Here is a 16386-nt window from a genome sequence, read left to right on the forward strand (position 1 = left end):
CTGAGCAAGGCCAGGGATCGAACTCACAACCTCGTGGTTGCTGTGCCACAATGGGAACTCCTGCTTTTCTTACATCTTAAAGTGGCTATCAGAGTATTATTTTTGTCTGACACTGGCAGCAAAACTACATGTTGAAGTTCTCTCGGAGAAGATATTGCTTTTAATGTAAAATAGTTTTCACCAATGTTGATAATGCTGATAAAGCATAGATTACGTGGCATATTCACCTAAGCACCTGCTAACACTTCTGTTTTAGGAAAACTTAATGTGTGTTTATTTTCTCTTGAAAGATGCGGACAGTGTTTTTGAACATGAGTTAGGGGCTCTCAACATGGCAGCATTACTACGAAAAGAGGAAAGAGCAAGTCTTCTTAGTGATCTTGGACCATGTTGTAAAGCATTATGCTTCAGACGGGATTCTGCAATCCGAAAGCAGCTTGTTAAAAATGAGAAGGTACTGTTTTTTGCCTTAGAAAAATTGTGGAGCATTTGTTGAATACGTATTTTCTTTCATTTGATTGCTTTAAAGTGAAATTAAGGTCTCACTGTCTTTTATGAGTTTGGTCTCCCAGTCTTTCTACATACGTAAAAGAAAGAATTCTGTACTTTATAATACTTTTCATTATATTTTAATTGTATTGAATGTTTGTGTTGAATAATTGGTGCATCAAAAAAATTTAATACCCTATTCCTGTGAAGTATTTTTCATTTGTAAAGTTTCTTTAGATTATGAAATTCACTAGAAATAAATTTAAATTGAAGATCAAGGAAAAATATTTCCCAGATACAGTGGTAAGTCTATATTCTCATAAATAAATACTATTCGTGTGTGTGTGTGTGAGAGATGTATACATATGATATACATATTATATATATATACACACACACCAAGTTGGGAGAAAATAAATATAAGTGATTATATGTAAGCATTTACTTGAGAAGACTAAAGGGATTGAAACTCAGGTTATTTTCTGTTTGGTTCAGGTAAGGAACCCCAGTTGAGAATGACTGTTTTGCAATGTCATCATAATCCCACCCCCTTTATATAAAAAATATTTTGTAACATTTCCTGGTCCCTCCTCTATTATGCTACAGTACTCTTCAAAAATTGCGACACCCAAAAATACCCCTGCAATTTTCTCATTCAGAAGTTTATAATCCTTCCAATTCAGGGCATAGACCATTAGTAGCACATGACATTATCAGAGTTACAATAGGAAAACGAAACAGAGCATAGCATTGGTTACAAGGGGTTAGAGTTGGGAAGGTGTGAATACAAAGGGATAAGAAAGGAAGTTTGAGTGTCGAAACCTCATGAGTAAAAACTCGCAGAACTATACCTAAAAAGTCAGTTTTACTATATCACAGATCATAAAATGGTTTTTTTTTTTTTGTAATGCAGATGTGATCAAGGCATCACTATTCCTTTCAGGATCCTAGAAGAGAAATAGCATACCCTGATCTTGTCTTGTTTCATTATACACCTGGTTGAAGAACGTTTCACAACATCTTATGACAATAACTTTCAAAAATGCTAATCCAGTTTTTAGTTCCAGTAATAGGAGATCTATGTCTTAGAACAAAGGAGGGGGTGGTTTCTCAGTAAATTGCTCTGCCCTGATCAGCAGTCCCCTAGGGAATTTTAGAGCATGTTAGCAGGCTAGTAAGGTAGTTGGTGCTTCTCTTCAGAGACTTGAAAGGCTGTCACGAGAAAGGAAAATTGAAGTTGTGTGTCGCTCCAGAGAAGAGATTTTATTCCAGCACCTGAAAAAATAGTGCTGTTCACCACTAGAATGTGCAGGATGTTTTTCGTTGAAATGATGAAGTAAACACTACCTGATTCTTGGTCAGGGATTGTTGAGAGGATTCCTACTTTAAGCAAGAAGTTAGAAAAGAAAGCAACCTTTAGAGGGCACCTAGTCTGAGATTCCTTGGAGTCTGAAAACATTTCCTAATTTTGATTTTAAATATCCAGTACAGCTAATTTAATATCCATCCCAAATTAATTTTTCTTAGAACTGATTTTGTTTGTTCGCAGTAAATCTGTCTTTTCTACTGTCAGTGAATGATAGGCATCTCTAAAAAAATTCTGTGTGTTTTCTCCAACTAGGGCACTATAAAACAAGCTTATACAAATGCTCCACTGGTAGACAATGAGTTGTTAAGATTGAGTCTTCGATTATTTAAGCGGAAGACTACGTGCCATACTCCAGGACCTGAGAAGACTGAAGATAATAAACTCGCACAGTCCAGCATCCAGCAGGAGCTCTGTGTGTCCTAAGACTGAAGTCCAGTGACGGCTGTGGTACTCTCTTCCTTCTGCAGCGCGTATCCTTTTTCAGAGTTCTTTGGTTGGACAGGCGTTATTAGTGACAAAAGGTAGAAAAGATTTATCAGCCATGCTAGAAGAGTGACCAACTTGGAAGTTTAAAGACACTAATTTCGACAAACTTAAGATTTTCCTAAGTTTTTACACAGTACTTGACCCTCATGCAAAATAATGTGAAAGCATCTAGATTTAGTAGTTTGTTTGGTACCTTTTGTTAAAACTGAAGATTTTGAAAATGGTCATCCCTGCTCTGCCAGCCTACGCTGCAGATTTTTTTATGAACTGGAGCCACTGACTTACCTACCAGACGTCTCTACAGAAACTGCAGTTTTCTTCAGAAACAGGGTGTTCACCAAACAAACGCACAAGCTGTGCGGCACCGCCCTGCTCAAGACGGAGGCGGGTGCTGTGTGTCGGTAGGGCTCCCGAAGGAGTAAGCCACAGGCCTGTTCTAAAGTTCTAACAAAACTACTTGAGGGCTCTTTGGATTCTGGTTTTTTTTTTTTTAAATGTGTGTGTGTTGTTACAGTGTATATTGGATATATTTTGATTCTAAATGGTTTTGTTATCAGAGACTGTCTACTAGTTTTATTTTTTAATAAATGTACCTTCCCGTTCCTTGTTCTAGATTTACTTTGCTCTTCATCAGTCTTATTCCTGGTGTACTGAAACACTGATCATTAATGTTACATGCTTTGTACTTGACATATTTTACTGCTCAAGTTCTTGTTACTGGACAGCTGTAAATAACGTGTTAAGAGCTGAGGACGTACTTCAAATACAGCTCAGTCGTGCTTGAAACAGGCCAGGAGTTAACAAACCTATGTAATCTGAGCTTCAAAATCCTCCTGTCATACTTTTCAGAGCTATAACCTTGAATTACATTTAACCTTCCTCCAGCCTATAATATGTAAAACAATTTGCTTTTTAAAAATTACAGTACAGCTGATTTTATATGTACATATTTAACGCATGAAGTGGACTCTTAAAAAGATTTGAAATGGATTCCAAATCACAGAATTTGTGGGCAGAAAGTAATAATAATGAAGGAAACCAGTCAAAATTGTAATTTAATGATTGCCTCGCACCGGTTTTTGTCAAAACTAATCCTATGTTTCCTGTTTCATTAGTTTTGTATCCTCTTCTCTGCAGGTAATGTTACTGGTTGAAAGTTTATGTTCATTTCAAGAAACAGTCATTGTGCACTTAATTTGTACAGAATACTTACCCAGCAAAGGAAAAAATCTTATTTTCAGATGTCAGTGAAAGCATGTGTAAGAAAACTGCAAGTAGCAAAATAAAAAAAGTAAATGTTTTGAATAAAGAAAAAAAAGTAAAATTCTTTAATGACCTGGGGAATGACTATCCTTTAGAAAGCTACTTCCTGATTATAGTGGATAATATTGTTCTCTGTAGCATCAAGATTTCATGTCCTAGAACCTCTAATCTTAGTTCTAAGAATTTTGGAACAAAAATAATGTTCTCCACTGACTTTGAGTATTTCACAAGTTAGTTAGTTAGTTAGTTATAGAATGAAAACTATGTCGCTAGATTTGCCATATAGTCAAATCTGTTGCCTTTTTGGTTATGAATTTGTGTATCGATGTTGTGAAAGAAAATTTAAAAACTGTTCCGTTGTTTGCTTAGTGATAGTATTCTGAGCTTTATGCTCCCAGTGGGAATGTACTGTTAAGTCTCATAATTTCAAACATTCTGTGTGTGGCTAATCGCATACCCATAAAATTCTTCTAAAGCAATCTTTTTGTTGAATTTTCCATAAAAGCACATCTCAATGAAGCCAGTATTCCCGAAAACGTCTTCCAGTCTATAAATCATTAGAGTACAGTTAAAGGTCTTCTGTCTCATAACTGATGAATTTTGTCCATTTGCCCTAAGTGCACAACTGGACTCCAGGTGCTAGTGATAAAGAGTTGTCCAGATAGAGAAGAGGCAAGAGTATGCCTGCAGTCCAAAATAAATGAAAGTTAACAGATACTTCTTTTGTAGAGTCAGTTGGTTTTTTTTTTTTTGGTCAGATGTCCTATTTAGTAAAGTCTTGTACTAACTTATACAAGTTAATACTTGAGAAAGCTGGTAACTTTTTCATAAAAACTGGTAACTGCTGTCTAGTAACTTAATATGCTGAAAAATCTGACCTGCCCCTTCTTTTTATCCTGAAAAGTAACTGCACGTTAACTTCCCCATCCTTCCCCGTGACATAGTCTTCTGTTTATTAATTTGAAAATTTGTGGCAGCAGCAGAACATCCCACATTATTCCTTACTGTTAAACTGGGTAACGATTAATGTATATAGTACCTGTGTTATTATTGATGCTTTCAAATCTCAGAAGAGCCAGCATCTGAACCTCAACTTCTTATTTTAAAAGGTGTGTGGGTTCCAGTTCAAGATGGCTACAAAGGAGGATCCTGAACTCCCCTCCTCCCACGGACACACTGATTCTGTAGCTACAAATGGAATGATTTCCTCTGGGGGAAAAAAAAAGAAAACAAAACTAGCTGAGTGACTCCTACACGGAAAAACCCACATTGAAGCTGGCAGGAGAGTCTGAGACGCAGTGTCACAATAAACCCCACTCTCAGTGTGGAGACCTCCAATCAGGAGGGAACTTGGAATCCTCAGGTTTTCTCCAAGGAGTGAAGGATTTGAACCCCACCTAACTTTTAAGACCTGCCCTCTAGAAGCCCTCCAGAACATCTAGCTTTGAAAGCCAAAGGAGCTTTTGTCTACAAGACCCACAAAACTATGGTGAACTGAGAAACAGTTCTTAAAGGGCTCTTGTGTATTCACCCACCCCAGGGCCCAGTGCAGAGCCAACAGAAAAGCACCCAGTCATTCTGTGAAAGAAGATTATTTGCTTAAAGCATTAGCCTCAGGTATCTAATTTAAAACACATCTAGCCACTTACTGAAATACAGTCCAAAGATGGAGACCAGTATGCACCATCCTTGTACTTGCTCCTTGCCTTGCTCCAGCTCACTGGTATCTCCCAGGGTGGAACTTGTACGCTATTCCGGTGCCCCAGTTTTTGCAGCTGTCACCCTGTAGTCCCCTCTACGTTGCCTGACTCCAGTGGTGAGCTAGGCCTATGCTCGCAGGTTCCCCCAAGACTGTAACAAACAGGAAAACGTCTTTAAGCTGAAATGACATGGTGCTAATTACTAACAGGAAAATATATGAGAGTATAAATCTTATTGGTAATAGGTAAATGTATAGTAAAAGTCAAAAAAATCTAATGTGACAGTGATAGGTTTATTACTTAAAAAGCTAGTATTAAGGCTTAAAGATAACATTGGTAAAAATAACAATAAACAATGATTTGTTAATGAATATCCAAGAGTAAAAATAAATTAAGACTAAAAATCGGGATTAAAATGTAGAGTTTTAGGTTGAGTTTGTAAGTTGATAACGTTAGCAACTTAAATGAACTGTGATAAATTGTTTCCTGTAAGCCTAATAGTGACCACAAAACAAAAACCTATAATAGATACATGAAAGAAAGAGAACTCTAAGCATACCACTACAGAAAAATCATCAAACCACAAAGGAAGAGAGCAAGAGAAGAGGGGGAAAAAACAAAGGAATTACAAAATAGCCAGAAAACAATTAACATAATGGCAATAAGTACGTTATCTATCAGTAATTTAAATGTGAATACATTAAATTCTCAGAGCAAAAGCTATCAAGTAGTTGAATAGATGAAGAAAAAACAGGACCCATCTACATGGATTCACTTCAAATGTATGGACGCACAGAGTGAAAGTAAAGGAATAGCAAAATAGATTCCACAGAAGTGGAAACCAAAAGAAAGTTGGAGTAGCTATGCTTGTATCAAACAAAATAGACATTAAGACAAAACTGTTCTAAGAAACAAAGTCATTGTATAAGGGGTCAATCCAGTAAGAGGATATAACGTTTTATAATATTCATGTACCTGATACAGGGGCACCTAAATAAAGTGAATATTAACAAAACTACAGAGAGAAATTGATAGTAATACAGTAATAGTAGGGAACTTTAAGACCCTACTTACATCAATGGATAGATTTTATATAGACAAAACGTTAATGAAATACTGGCTTTAAAGAACGTTACAAACCTATAGAACATTCCTCAGAAGTAACAAATGCACTCGGAACATTCTCCAGAATAGATCATATGTTAGCCCCCCCCCCCCCAAAAAAAAGTCTTCATAAATTTGGAAAATTAAAATCATACCAGTTATCTTTTTTGAACACAATGGTGAGGCTAGAAATCAATTATAAGAAAATTGGAAAATTTGCAAATATATGAAGGCTACTGAACAACCAATGAGTCAAGAAGAAATCAAAAGAGAAATTTTAAAAACCTTGAGACAAATGAAAATGGAAACACAATGTACCAAAACTTAATGGGATACAGCCAAATGGTTCTAAGATGTTCACGGCAATAATTCTCTACATTAATAGAGAAGAAAGACCTCGGATAAACAACCTAACTTTACATCTTTAGGAACTAGAAAAACCACAAACAGACCCAAAAATTAGTAGAAGGAAGGAAAGAACAAAGATGAGAGGAAACAAATGAGAAATAAATTTAAAAGCCAATAGAACTCACATACCTATAGTCAATTAATCTTTGATAAAGGAGGCAAGAACATACAATGGGGAAAAGATAATCTCTTTAGCAAGTGGTGTTGGGAAAGTTGAACAGCCACATGTGGATCAATGAAGCTAGAACACACCATCACCCAGTATACAAAAATGAACTCAAAATGGCATAAAGACATAAATATAAGGCATGATACCATAAAATTCTTAGAATTGAACATAGGAAAAATAATCTGACATAAATCATACCAATGTGTTCTTAGGTCAGCGTCCCAATAAAAGCCAAAATAAACAAATGAGACCTAATCAAAGTTAAAACTTCTGTACAGCAAAGGAAATCATAAGCAAAGCAAAAAGACACGCTACAGACTAGGAGAAAATATTTGCAAATGATGTGACTGACAAGGGTTTAATTTCCAAAGCATACAAACAGCTCATACAACTCAACAACAACAACAAACAATTGAAAATAGGCCTAAGACCTAAATAGACATTTCTCCAAAGATGTACAGATGGCCAACAGGCAGATGAGAACATGTGCAACATTGCTAATTATTAGAGAAATGCAAATCTAATCTAGGAGATACCACCTCATACAGTCAGAATGGCCATCATTAGAAAGTCTCCAAGTAACAAATGCTGGAGAGGGTGTGAAGAAAAGGGAACCCTCTTACACTGCTGGTGGGGAATGTAAATTGGTGTAGCCGCTATGGAAAACAATATGTACAGCACCTCCTCAAAAATCTAGAAATAAGAGTTTCCATATGATCCAGCAACCTCAATCCTGGGCATATACCCAAACAAAACTCTAATTCATAAAATAGGTGCACCCCAATGTTCATAACAGGACTATTTACAATAGGCAAGACGTGGAAACAAATGTCCATCAATGGGTGGATAAAGAAGATGTGTCCAATGGAACACTACTCAACCTTAAAAAAGAGTGAAACAATGCCATTTGAAGAAACATAGATGAACCTAAAGATTATCATACTAAGTGAAGACAAATACCATATGATAGCACTTATACACAGAATCCAGAATATGATACAAATTATCCTATCTATGAAACAGAAACAGACTCCCACATATTGAGACTAGATTTGTGATTGCCCTGGGGGAGTAGAGTGGAGAAGGGATGGATCAGGAGTTTGGGATTAGAAGATGTGAATTATACATAGAATGGATAAACAAGGGTCCTATGGTATAGCATTGGGTTTCCATTATGGTTTATTACAAGATATCCAATATCTTGTAATAAACCATAATGGAAAGGAATATGAAAAAAAAAATATATATATATATAATTGAATCACTTTGCTATATAGCAGAAAACATAAATCAACTATACTTGAATAAAATATTTTAAAAGCCAACAGAAAACATAAATGAAGCTAAGAGCTGTTTTTTTTTTTAAAAAGATAAAATTGACATACCTTTAGCAGACTCAACAAGAGAAAAAGAAGACTCAATAAAATCAGAAATGAAAAAATGTCACAACAACTGATACTACAGAAATACAAAAGATTTAAAATCTACTACAATATTCCTAGAAACATACAATTTTCCAAGACTGAATCATGGAGAAACAGAAAATCTGGACAGACTGATACTAGTAAGGAGACTGAATAATCAAGAACTTCCTAACAAAAGTCTAGGACCAGATGTCTTCACTGATGAATTGTGGCAAACATTTAAAGAAGAATTACTACCAATCCTTCTCAAACTCTTCCAAAAATATATGAAGAGCTAACACTTCCAAATGTATTTTATGAGGCCAGGATTACCCTGATATCAAAACCACACTAGGACACCACAAGAAAATCACAGGCCAATATCCCTGATGAACATAACTACGAAAAGCAAAATATTAGCAAACCAAATTCAACAATACACTAAGAGGATCATATTCTTTGCCTGTTATATTTAGTCTGAGGATGCAAGGGTGGTTCAATATCAACAAATCAGTCAATGTGATATACCCTATTAACAAAGGATAAAAAAATCATGATTGTTGACGCCAAAAAAAATTTTTTTTTTTTTTACAAAATCCAACATTCATTCAACAAAAACTCTCAGTGAAGAGGGTATAGAGGGAACATACCTCAATACACCAAAGGCCAATATGACAAGCCCACAGCTATCAGACTCGATGGTGAAAAGCTGAAAGGTATTTCTCTAAGATCAGTAATAAGACAAGAATGCTCACTGTCATCACTTATTCAACATAGTATTGGGAGTCCTAGCTGGATCAATTATTCAAGAAAAAGAAAAGTCAAATCAGAAAGGAAGAAATAAAACTCAACTATTTGGAGATGGCATGATATTATATAGAGAATATATGCTTTTTTGATGGAATTTAAACCACCAACAAATATTAGAATAAATGAATTCAGTAAAGTTGCAAGATACAAAATCAGTATGCAAATACAATTATCAGTAATCTATTGCGTTTTCATACACTAACAACGATCAGAGAAAATATGAAAGCAATCCTGTTTACAGTTGCACCAAAAAGAATAAAATACTCAGAAATTTAACCAAGGAGGTGAAGAAGCTGTACACTGAAAACTATAAGACACTGATGGAAGAAATTGAAGATATAAATAAATAGGAAGATAATCCATGTTCAGGAATTGAAAGAATCAACAAAAAGTTTCCATACTACCCAAAGTAATCTACAGATGCAGTGCAATCCCTGTCAAAATTCCACTTCTGTGACACTTTTCACGAAAATACAACAATCCTAAAATGTGTATTGAACCACAAATGACCCTAAATAACCAAACTGATCTTAAGAAAGAACAAAGCTTGTAGACACTATACTCTGATTTCAAACTACATCACAAAGCTATAGTAATTAAAATAGTATGATATTGGCATAAAAACATAGATCTAATGCAATGGAAGAGAGAGCCCAGAAGTAAACCTGTACAAATACAGTCAATTTATGACAAAAGAGCCGAGAATATATGAGAAAAGTAGTCTCCTTTATAAATGAGGCTGTAAAACCAGATAGCCACATGCAAAAGAATGAAACTAGACCACTATCTTAAACCATAAATAAATTTAGGAGTTCCCTTCGTGGCTCAGCAGAACCGAATCCGACTAGGAACCATAAGGGTTCGATCCCTGGCCTCCCTCAGTGGGTATATATACGTGTATATATAAACACAATGAAATATCATTCAGCAATAAAAAAGAACGAAATCTTGCCATTTACAACAATATGGATGGATCTTGAAGGCATTATGCTAAGTGAAGTAAATCAGAAAAGGTCAAATACTGCATGATCTCACTTACATGTGTGTAATCTGAAAAAAAAAAAAAAAAATCCTCAGATGTAGAAAAACAGATGGGTGTTGCCAGAAGTGAAGAATAGGGGGTGGATGGAAATGGGTCAAGGTGGTCAAAATGTGCAAACTTCCACTTGTAAAATAAATAAGTCCTGGGGATAATAATGTACAGCCTGGTGACTATAGTTAATATTTTCCTACACATTAGAAAGTTGCTAAGAGAGTAAATCTTGAAGTTTCTCTTTACAAGAAAAAAGTATTACACGTGATGTGCATTCACAATACTGTGGTGATCATTTCAGAATATACACAAATATCGAATCATGACATTTACACCTGAAACTAATATCAAATATCAATTATATCTCAAGAAAAAAAATTTCTGCCTTTCAAGGGGGTGTTCCCTTTTACTTATTTCCCTAGCTAAAACGATACAGCTGGAGTTCCCGTCATGGCTCAGTGGTTAACAAATCTGACTAGGAACCATGAGGTTGTGGGTTCAATCCCTGGCTTCACTCAGTGGACTAAAGATCTGGTGTTGCCATGAGCTGTGGTGTAGGTCTCAGACCCAGCTCAGATCTGGTGTGGCTGTGGCTGTGGTGTAGGCCAGCAACTATAGCTCCAATTAGACCCCTAGCCTGGGAATCTCCATGTGCCACAGGTGTGGCCCTAGCAAAGGCAAAAAGACAAAAAAAAAAAAAAAAAAGGATACAGCCATCTTTCTAAATACTGTGTTTAAATATGTTTTTGGACTGGCCTTACTCTCCGTCCTCTTTAAAAATTTCAAAACTATATAATAAAGTATTCATTAGTTTTATAGATCCATTTGAGTATTTTGAAAGCAATGGTATATTCCAGGGGAATCTGTACTTTCAGAGGTGAAAATAAGATTTTTTAAGACAACCATCTACATGCATCTACAGATACAATTTCTCAACTATTGAATTTTCACATTTTCTATCACATGGTTCTGATAATCATTTTAAGTAACTTAGATACATTCTTTTCTGAACTAATGCTCTTTTTTGTGATAGAAATACAACCAAAGTAGTTTTGGCAAAGATTGAGGTAAACAGACACATGAATCAGATAATTGTTAATCGCAATAATTGCAATAAAAGGAAAAACAAAGAGTCAGCTCCAGTCAGCTGGAAAATAATGGAGTGGAGTTTAGGGTTAGAGTGGAGTTCAAGGTTGGGTACTAGTTCAAATTGCTGGTCGAAGAAGGTCTTATGTATATAATAAGACCTAAAAACTGAAAAGCAGCTACCTGGACAAGGAGTAGGAAGAGCCTTTCAGGCAGAGGGAATGGAATATGCAAAACCTTGAACAAAAAGAACTTGTGTCTACTTCAAGAACTGAATGAAATCCTAGTGTAGCTCTTCTTTGGGTGGAATGGAGGCGGTTGAGTTAGGGGTGGGGAAAGGCTAGAGGGAGGGTCTTGAACAGGGCTCTTGACAGAATTCTCTACAGTTATAAAAATGCTCTGTAACTTCACTGATCGATATAATTAGGCAATAACTTGATGTGGCTCTCGAATACTTGAAATGTAGCCAGTGTGTGCTTTTAAACTTTTACGCAGCATTAAATGTGAACAGGTGTGTGCTGCTGGTGGCTACCATCTTGGACAGTAGAGTCTAGATCTTGGCAAAGCCTAGTGGATTATGGAAGTGTCTCCCCGAGTGGTATACAAAAGGAGACCTTTTTTTTTTTTTTTTTTACTCTAACTTATATTTAATGTTGTAGTTATTTTCTATTTTGGGCAAGGGATACTGCCCAAATACCCAAATTGTTTATTAACCATAGCAATATAACATTTCCTTTTAGGATAAATGGCTAAACATATTAAGTAGAACAGGTAGTATGGAGCTAGGACAAAAATTAACTGGTGCTAAACTAACTGAAGTTTAGAAAGTGCAGGCTACATATGAGGTTAGAATTTTATCTAAAGGCAAAAATAGAAGGGGGTAATGAAATTTGTAAAGGATTCTGCCTCCTCTCTTTGAGCCAAACCATGTCCAGGAGGACTTTGGCAGCCAGTCGTGCTCTTCTCTGTCTCCTAATTGGTTGTTACAAACCTTTCTCCCTGCTTTTCAGGGAGAAAGGTTTCATATTCAGAAAGAATTGTTTTTGGTTTTTTGGTGCTTTGTTTTTTTCTCTGAAATCAGCCACTGTCAGGTCCCTTTTGATTCAGTGCACTGCCTCCTTTCACCTTCTCCCCGTGCCTTGGCTCAATCCATTTTGGAAGCCCTTACATCTGTTTTGGCATTTGAAGATTATATTGGTCTCTTACTTTGCCTGGAAATAGTTTACAGAGTATTTTTACAATCCCCGTGTTGTCTATGTGTAATTTACAGGGGGATAATAGGGTCATTATTGATTTATGCTGCCATGTAAAGTCCTCTCCAAATGAATATTGAATCCGATGGTCACTAATTCTCAGCTGTATACTTCCATCAGGATTCATTCTTAGATAATCATGCATAATAAATACCTGAAATTAATATATCAGCATAGGCCAAATAAATGAAGGTTATTCCATTCATTTGATGTTATTCTGATGGGTGGGAACTATATTTTCTCTTTGTCCACATTACCTTTATCATAATTATCACGTGACCAACTCTAGAAGCAAAGGAGGCTGGGAAATTGAGTATTTCATTTCTCTAGCCCCTATATGAGAAATGACCAGAAGAGATGAGGGTTGGATATAGACGTTAGGTTTGCCAACCAATGGTGTCTTCTGCAATTTCAGTAGTCTAAGGAGGAACACTGATGCCAGTTCAGTCCTGTTGATACCAACCTTTCAAGACTTAACAATAGTCTAGAGACCTGTGTTCTATCCTACTTCTGCCACAAACTGTCAGTGGGACCTTGAGCAAGCCACTGTACCTTGGCTTCCTCACCTATCAAGTTAAGCAGGTGGTAGGGAATTACAAGATTTAGACAGAAAGCCGACATACAATGGTTCAGAGACATGCCAAAGATGTGTCAGTTGGCTTGTCAGGGGCTGAGAGCACAGGATAGGCAATGGTCTCATTGGTTAACAATGAGAATAAGGACTAGGACAAGATTTTTGACTATGCACATCCTCCAGTGCTTCTTAATCTTCTTCCTACATAACACACTTCAATTCAGTTATGGCTTCTGAGTCAGATTTTCCTGACATTAATATAGACGAAATATGTCTGTTTGTCTATCTGTCTCTCCCTTCATCCATCTACCTCCCTCCATCTCTCTCTCTCCAAGGAATAGTTGAGGGAACTCTCCTTGAACATGGGCTGGACTTGACGACTCATTTCTAATGACTGGAGAAGCGTGAATGCATCAATGGTGAAGGTGAGTGACTCCAAGCCTTAGTCGTAAAAGGCACTGTGGCTTTTTATTTGCTCTCTTGGATCACTTGCTCTTGGGAAGCCAGCTGCCATCTCATGAGAACATTTCAAACCACTCTTTGGACAAGTCTGTGTGGTAAGAAACCACAACAGCCACTTGAGTGCACCATCTTAGAAACAGATCCTCCAGCCCCAGTCAAGCCTTCAAACCTTCTTCATAATGCCTTAGCTTAGCTTTATTTTGTTTTGTTTTAACTGGATGTTTTCCTTCATCACAAGAGGTAAAATAAGGTTTAGACTGCACTTTTTACATTGGGCTGTTTATGTATTATCTTCAGAATAAGCTCTATCTAGAGATAGCTGGAATTTGAAGATGACTGAAATGTAACTAGCAGATCTTCCAACCTGCATCCTTTAAGATAAATTCTAATTAGCAGCAGAATTCTTCTGTAGATGCAGCTATGTCCAAGAAAACCCTGGACCAAATAACGAAAGTCTATGCAAATTAAATGAGATAAGCACGTAAAATTGCTGTGTAAACTGTAATTTCCTATACAAACACAAGAGACCTGCAGCTGTCATTTTCATCTAACCAGTTCTTTATAGAGTAGCGTGATGCGCTGAGTTCCATCCCCTCGCCCAAATTCATATGTTGAAATCCCAACCCCCACTACCTTAGAACATAATGTATCTGGATATGAGGTCTTCAAAGAAGTGATTAAGTTATAATGAAACAGGGTGGGACCTTAACCCACTATGACCAGTGTCCTTATAAGAAGAGGAAGAGACACCAGGGGTGTGGATCCACCGAGGAACAACCACCTAAAGAGGCAGCCAGAGGGACAACCATCTATCTGTACAGCAAGGAGAGAGGAAGCTGACCCTGCTAGCACCTTGATCTTGGACTGGAAGTCTCCAGAACTGTGAGAAAACAAATGTGCTTTTAAGCCGCACGGTCTATGGTGTCGTATCATGGCAGCCTTAGCGAATGGATACAGCTGGTCACTTCCCCATCCTGGACATTCGTACAGTCCTGCTTCAAGTACTGGTTCTCATCATTATTTTTTAAATACTCCAAGAATAAAATTTTTTAAATGAATCATTGCAAATTACATTTAATAACAATGAACTACAACACATACAACAATCTATCCACAATTAATTGAGCCCGACAGTAGTTCGTTCTTGCATAACCAATTAGTTAGGGCAAAACACCCTCCAATTTATGCAGGATACCGCCTGGCCCTGGCAGGCAGGGAGTGGGGAATTAGACCTTATTTCTGACCTCTCGCACATTGATAAAAAGAAGCAGAATGATAGGAAAACAAATATGAAGGCTGGTTCTGATGTTTAAAGCACATGAAGTTCGGAAACTAAAGAAAAGCCTCAAAAAGACCCCAAAACACCCATTAATACTAAATCCTCAATTTCATTTCTTGATTTGGACCATGCTGTTTATGATTCAGACACCCTACCTCAGCCCCATCTTCCTCATCCATTCTCCACACTGCCCCCAGAATAATCTAAGTTATCCGAATATACAGCTGTAATGGGCCTGTTTTCTAGCCAGGGTCCTGCCACTGTCAAGTAATAAGCTTAAGGAAGTCACTTAACCTCTCTAAGTGTCACTGCTTCAATCTACCAAGGGAGTTGGGTTGTAGGTTAAGTTTCCATTAGTTTCTCTAGCACTCCTCTGCTTAAAAATCTGTCAATGTGGAGTTCCCACTGTGGCTCAGTGGTGTCTCTGCAGCACCAGGACACGGGTTCAATCCCTGGCCCAGAACAGTGGGTCAAAGGGTCTGGCGTTACCACAGCTGCGGCTTAGGTCACAACTGAGGCTGAGATCTGATCCATGGCCCGGGAGCTCTACATGCCACAGGGCGGCCCCAAAAAATGGGGGAAAAAAAATCTGTGAATGCTTCCTGTTTTCCATGGAGCAAAGTCCAAACACACAGCTTGGTCTGTGATGGCCCTTTACAATCCCACCCCTATCTACCGTCTGGCTGCATCGTGATTTATTTATTTACTTTTTTACCCCCGATGTGCTCCACGTGCTTGTTCATCCTCTGAGGGACCCTGAGCTCTTAGATAGTGTCTTTTTTCTTTATAGGGCCACACCTATGGCCTCTGGAAGTTCCTGGGCTGGGGGTAGAATTGGAGCTGCAGCTGCCAGTCTACACCATAGCCCCAGCAACTCGGAACCTGAGCTGCATCTGCAGCCTACCCTGCAGCTTGTAGCAACTTGGGATCCTTAACCCACTGAGCGAGGCAGGGGATGGAACCCACATCCTCATGGATACTTGTGGGGTTACCTGCTGAGCCACAATAGGAACTCCTAGATATTGTCTTATCCACCTTTGTGCATCAATGTAGGACACTGACAGGGTTCAGATCAAGCTACCCCAAAATATGGCACCCTGGCATATTGACAATAGGAACTCCCAGATATTATGCCCTATCCACCTTTGTGCATCAATATAGGACACTGACAGGGTTCAGATCAAGCTACCCCAAAATATGGCACCTTGGCGTACTGACTATGTTAAGCTGAAGGAACTTCAGATACAGCAGATGCAGGAAGATCTCTGACCTTCTCCGGTCCTTTTCCTTTGAAACAGGCCACAAGACCCTTGTGTGAGAAGTGCCCCTCCCCCTAGCTCCAAGACGGAGGGATGCCGAGAAGCCTCCCAACAAGCAGCTCTTGCAAAGTTTCCCCCAGTGTATTACATTTAGCTCCTACTCGCTGTCCTATCATATTCCTCCACTACCTTCCATTTTATTAAACCTCTTGTTAAAACAGCCCAGTTTAACGGCTGCT

General features: G+C 37.7%; 1 protein-coding gene across 10 annotated transcripts in view; it reads left to right on the forward strand.

The window, feature by feature from the left end:
• The window catches only part of ZC3H13 (zinc finger CCCH-type containing 13), a 100361-nt gene extending 85694 nt beyond the window's left edge, over positions 1-14667 (forward strand). For 8 of the 10 annotated variants that reach the window (XM_047756521.1, XM_047756525.1, XM_047756528.1 and 5 more), the window contains 2 exons: positions 291-454; positions 2111-2946. In XM_047756521.1, the coding sequence (XP_047612477.1) occupies positions 291-454; positions 2111-2281 (335 nt within the window). In that variant the 3' untranslated portion in view covers positions 2282-2946. Of the gene's footprint in view, positions 1-290; positions 455-2110; positions 2947-14332 lie in introns of those variants that run through there. The other 2 variants (XM_047756524.1, XM_047756523.1) reach the window with 2 other exon arrangements.
• Positions 14668-16386: the final 1719 nt, after the last annotated feature.

This window comes from Phacochoerus africanus, chromosome 13 (genome assembly GCF_016906955.1).
Source record: "Phacochoerus africanus isolate WHEZ1 chromosome 13, ROS_Pafr_v1, whole genome shotgun sequence".
NCBI classification, from domain to species: Eukaryota; Metazoa; Chordata; class Mammalia; order Artiodactyla; family Suidae; genus Phacochoerus; species Phacochoerus africanus.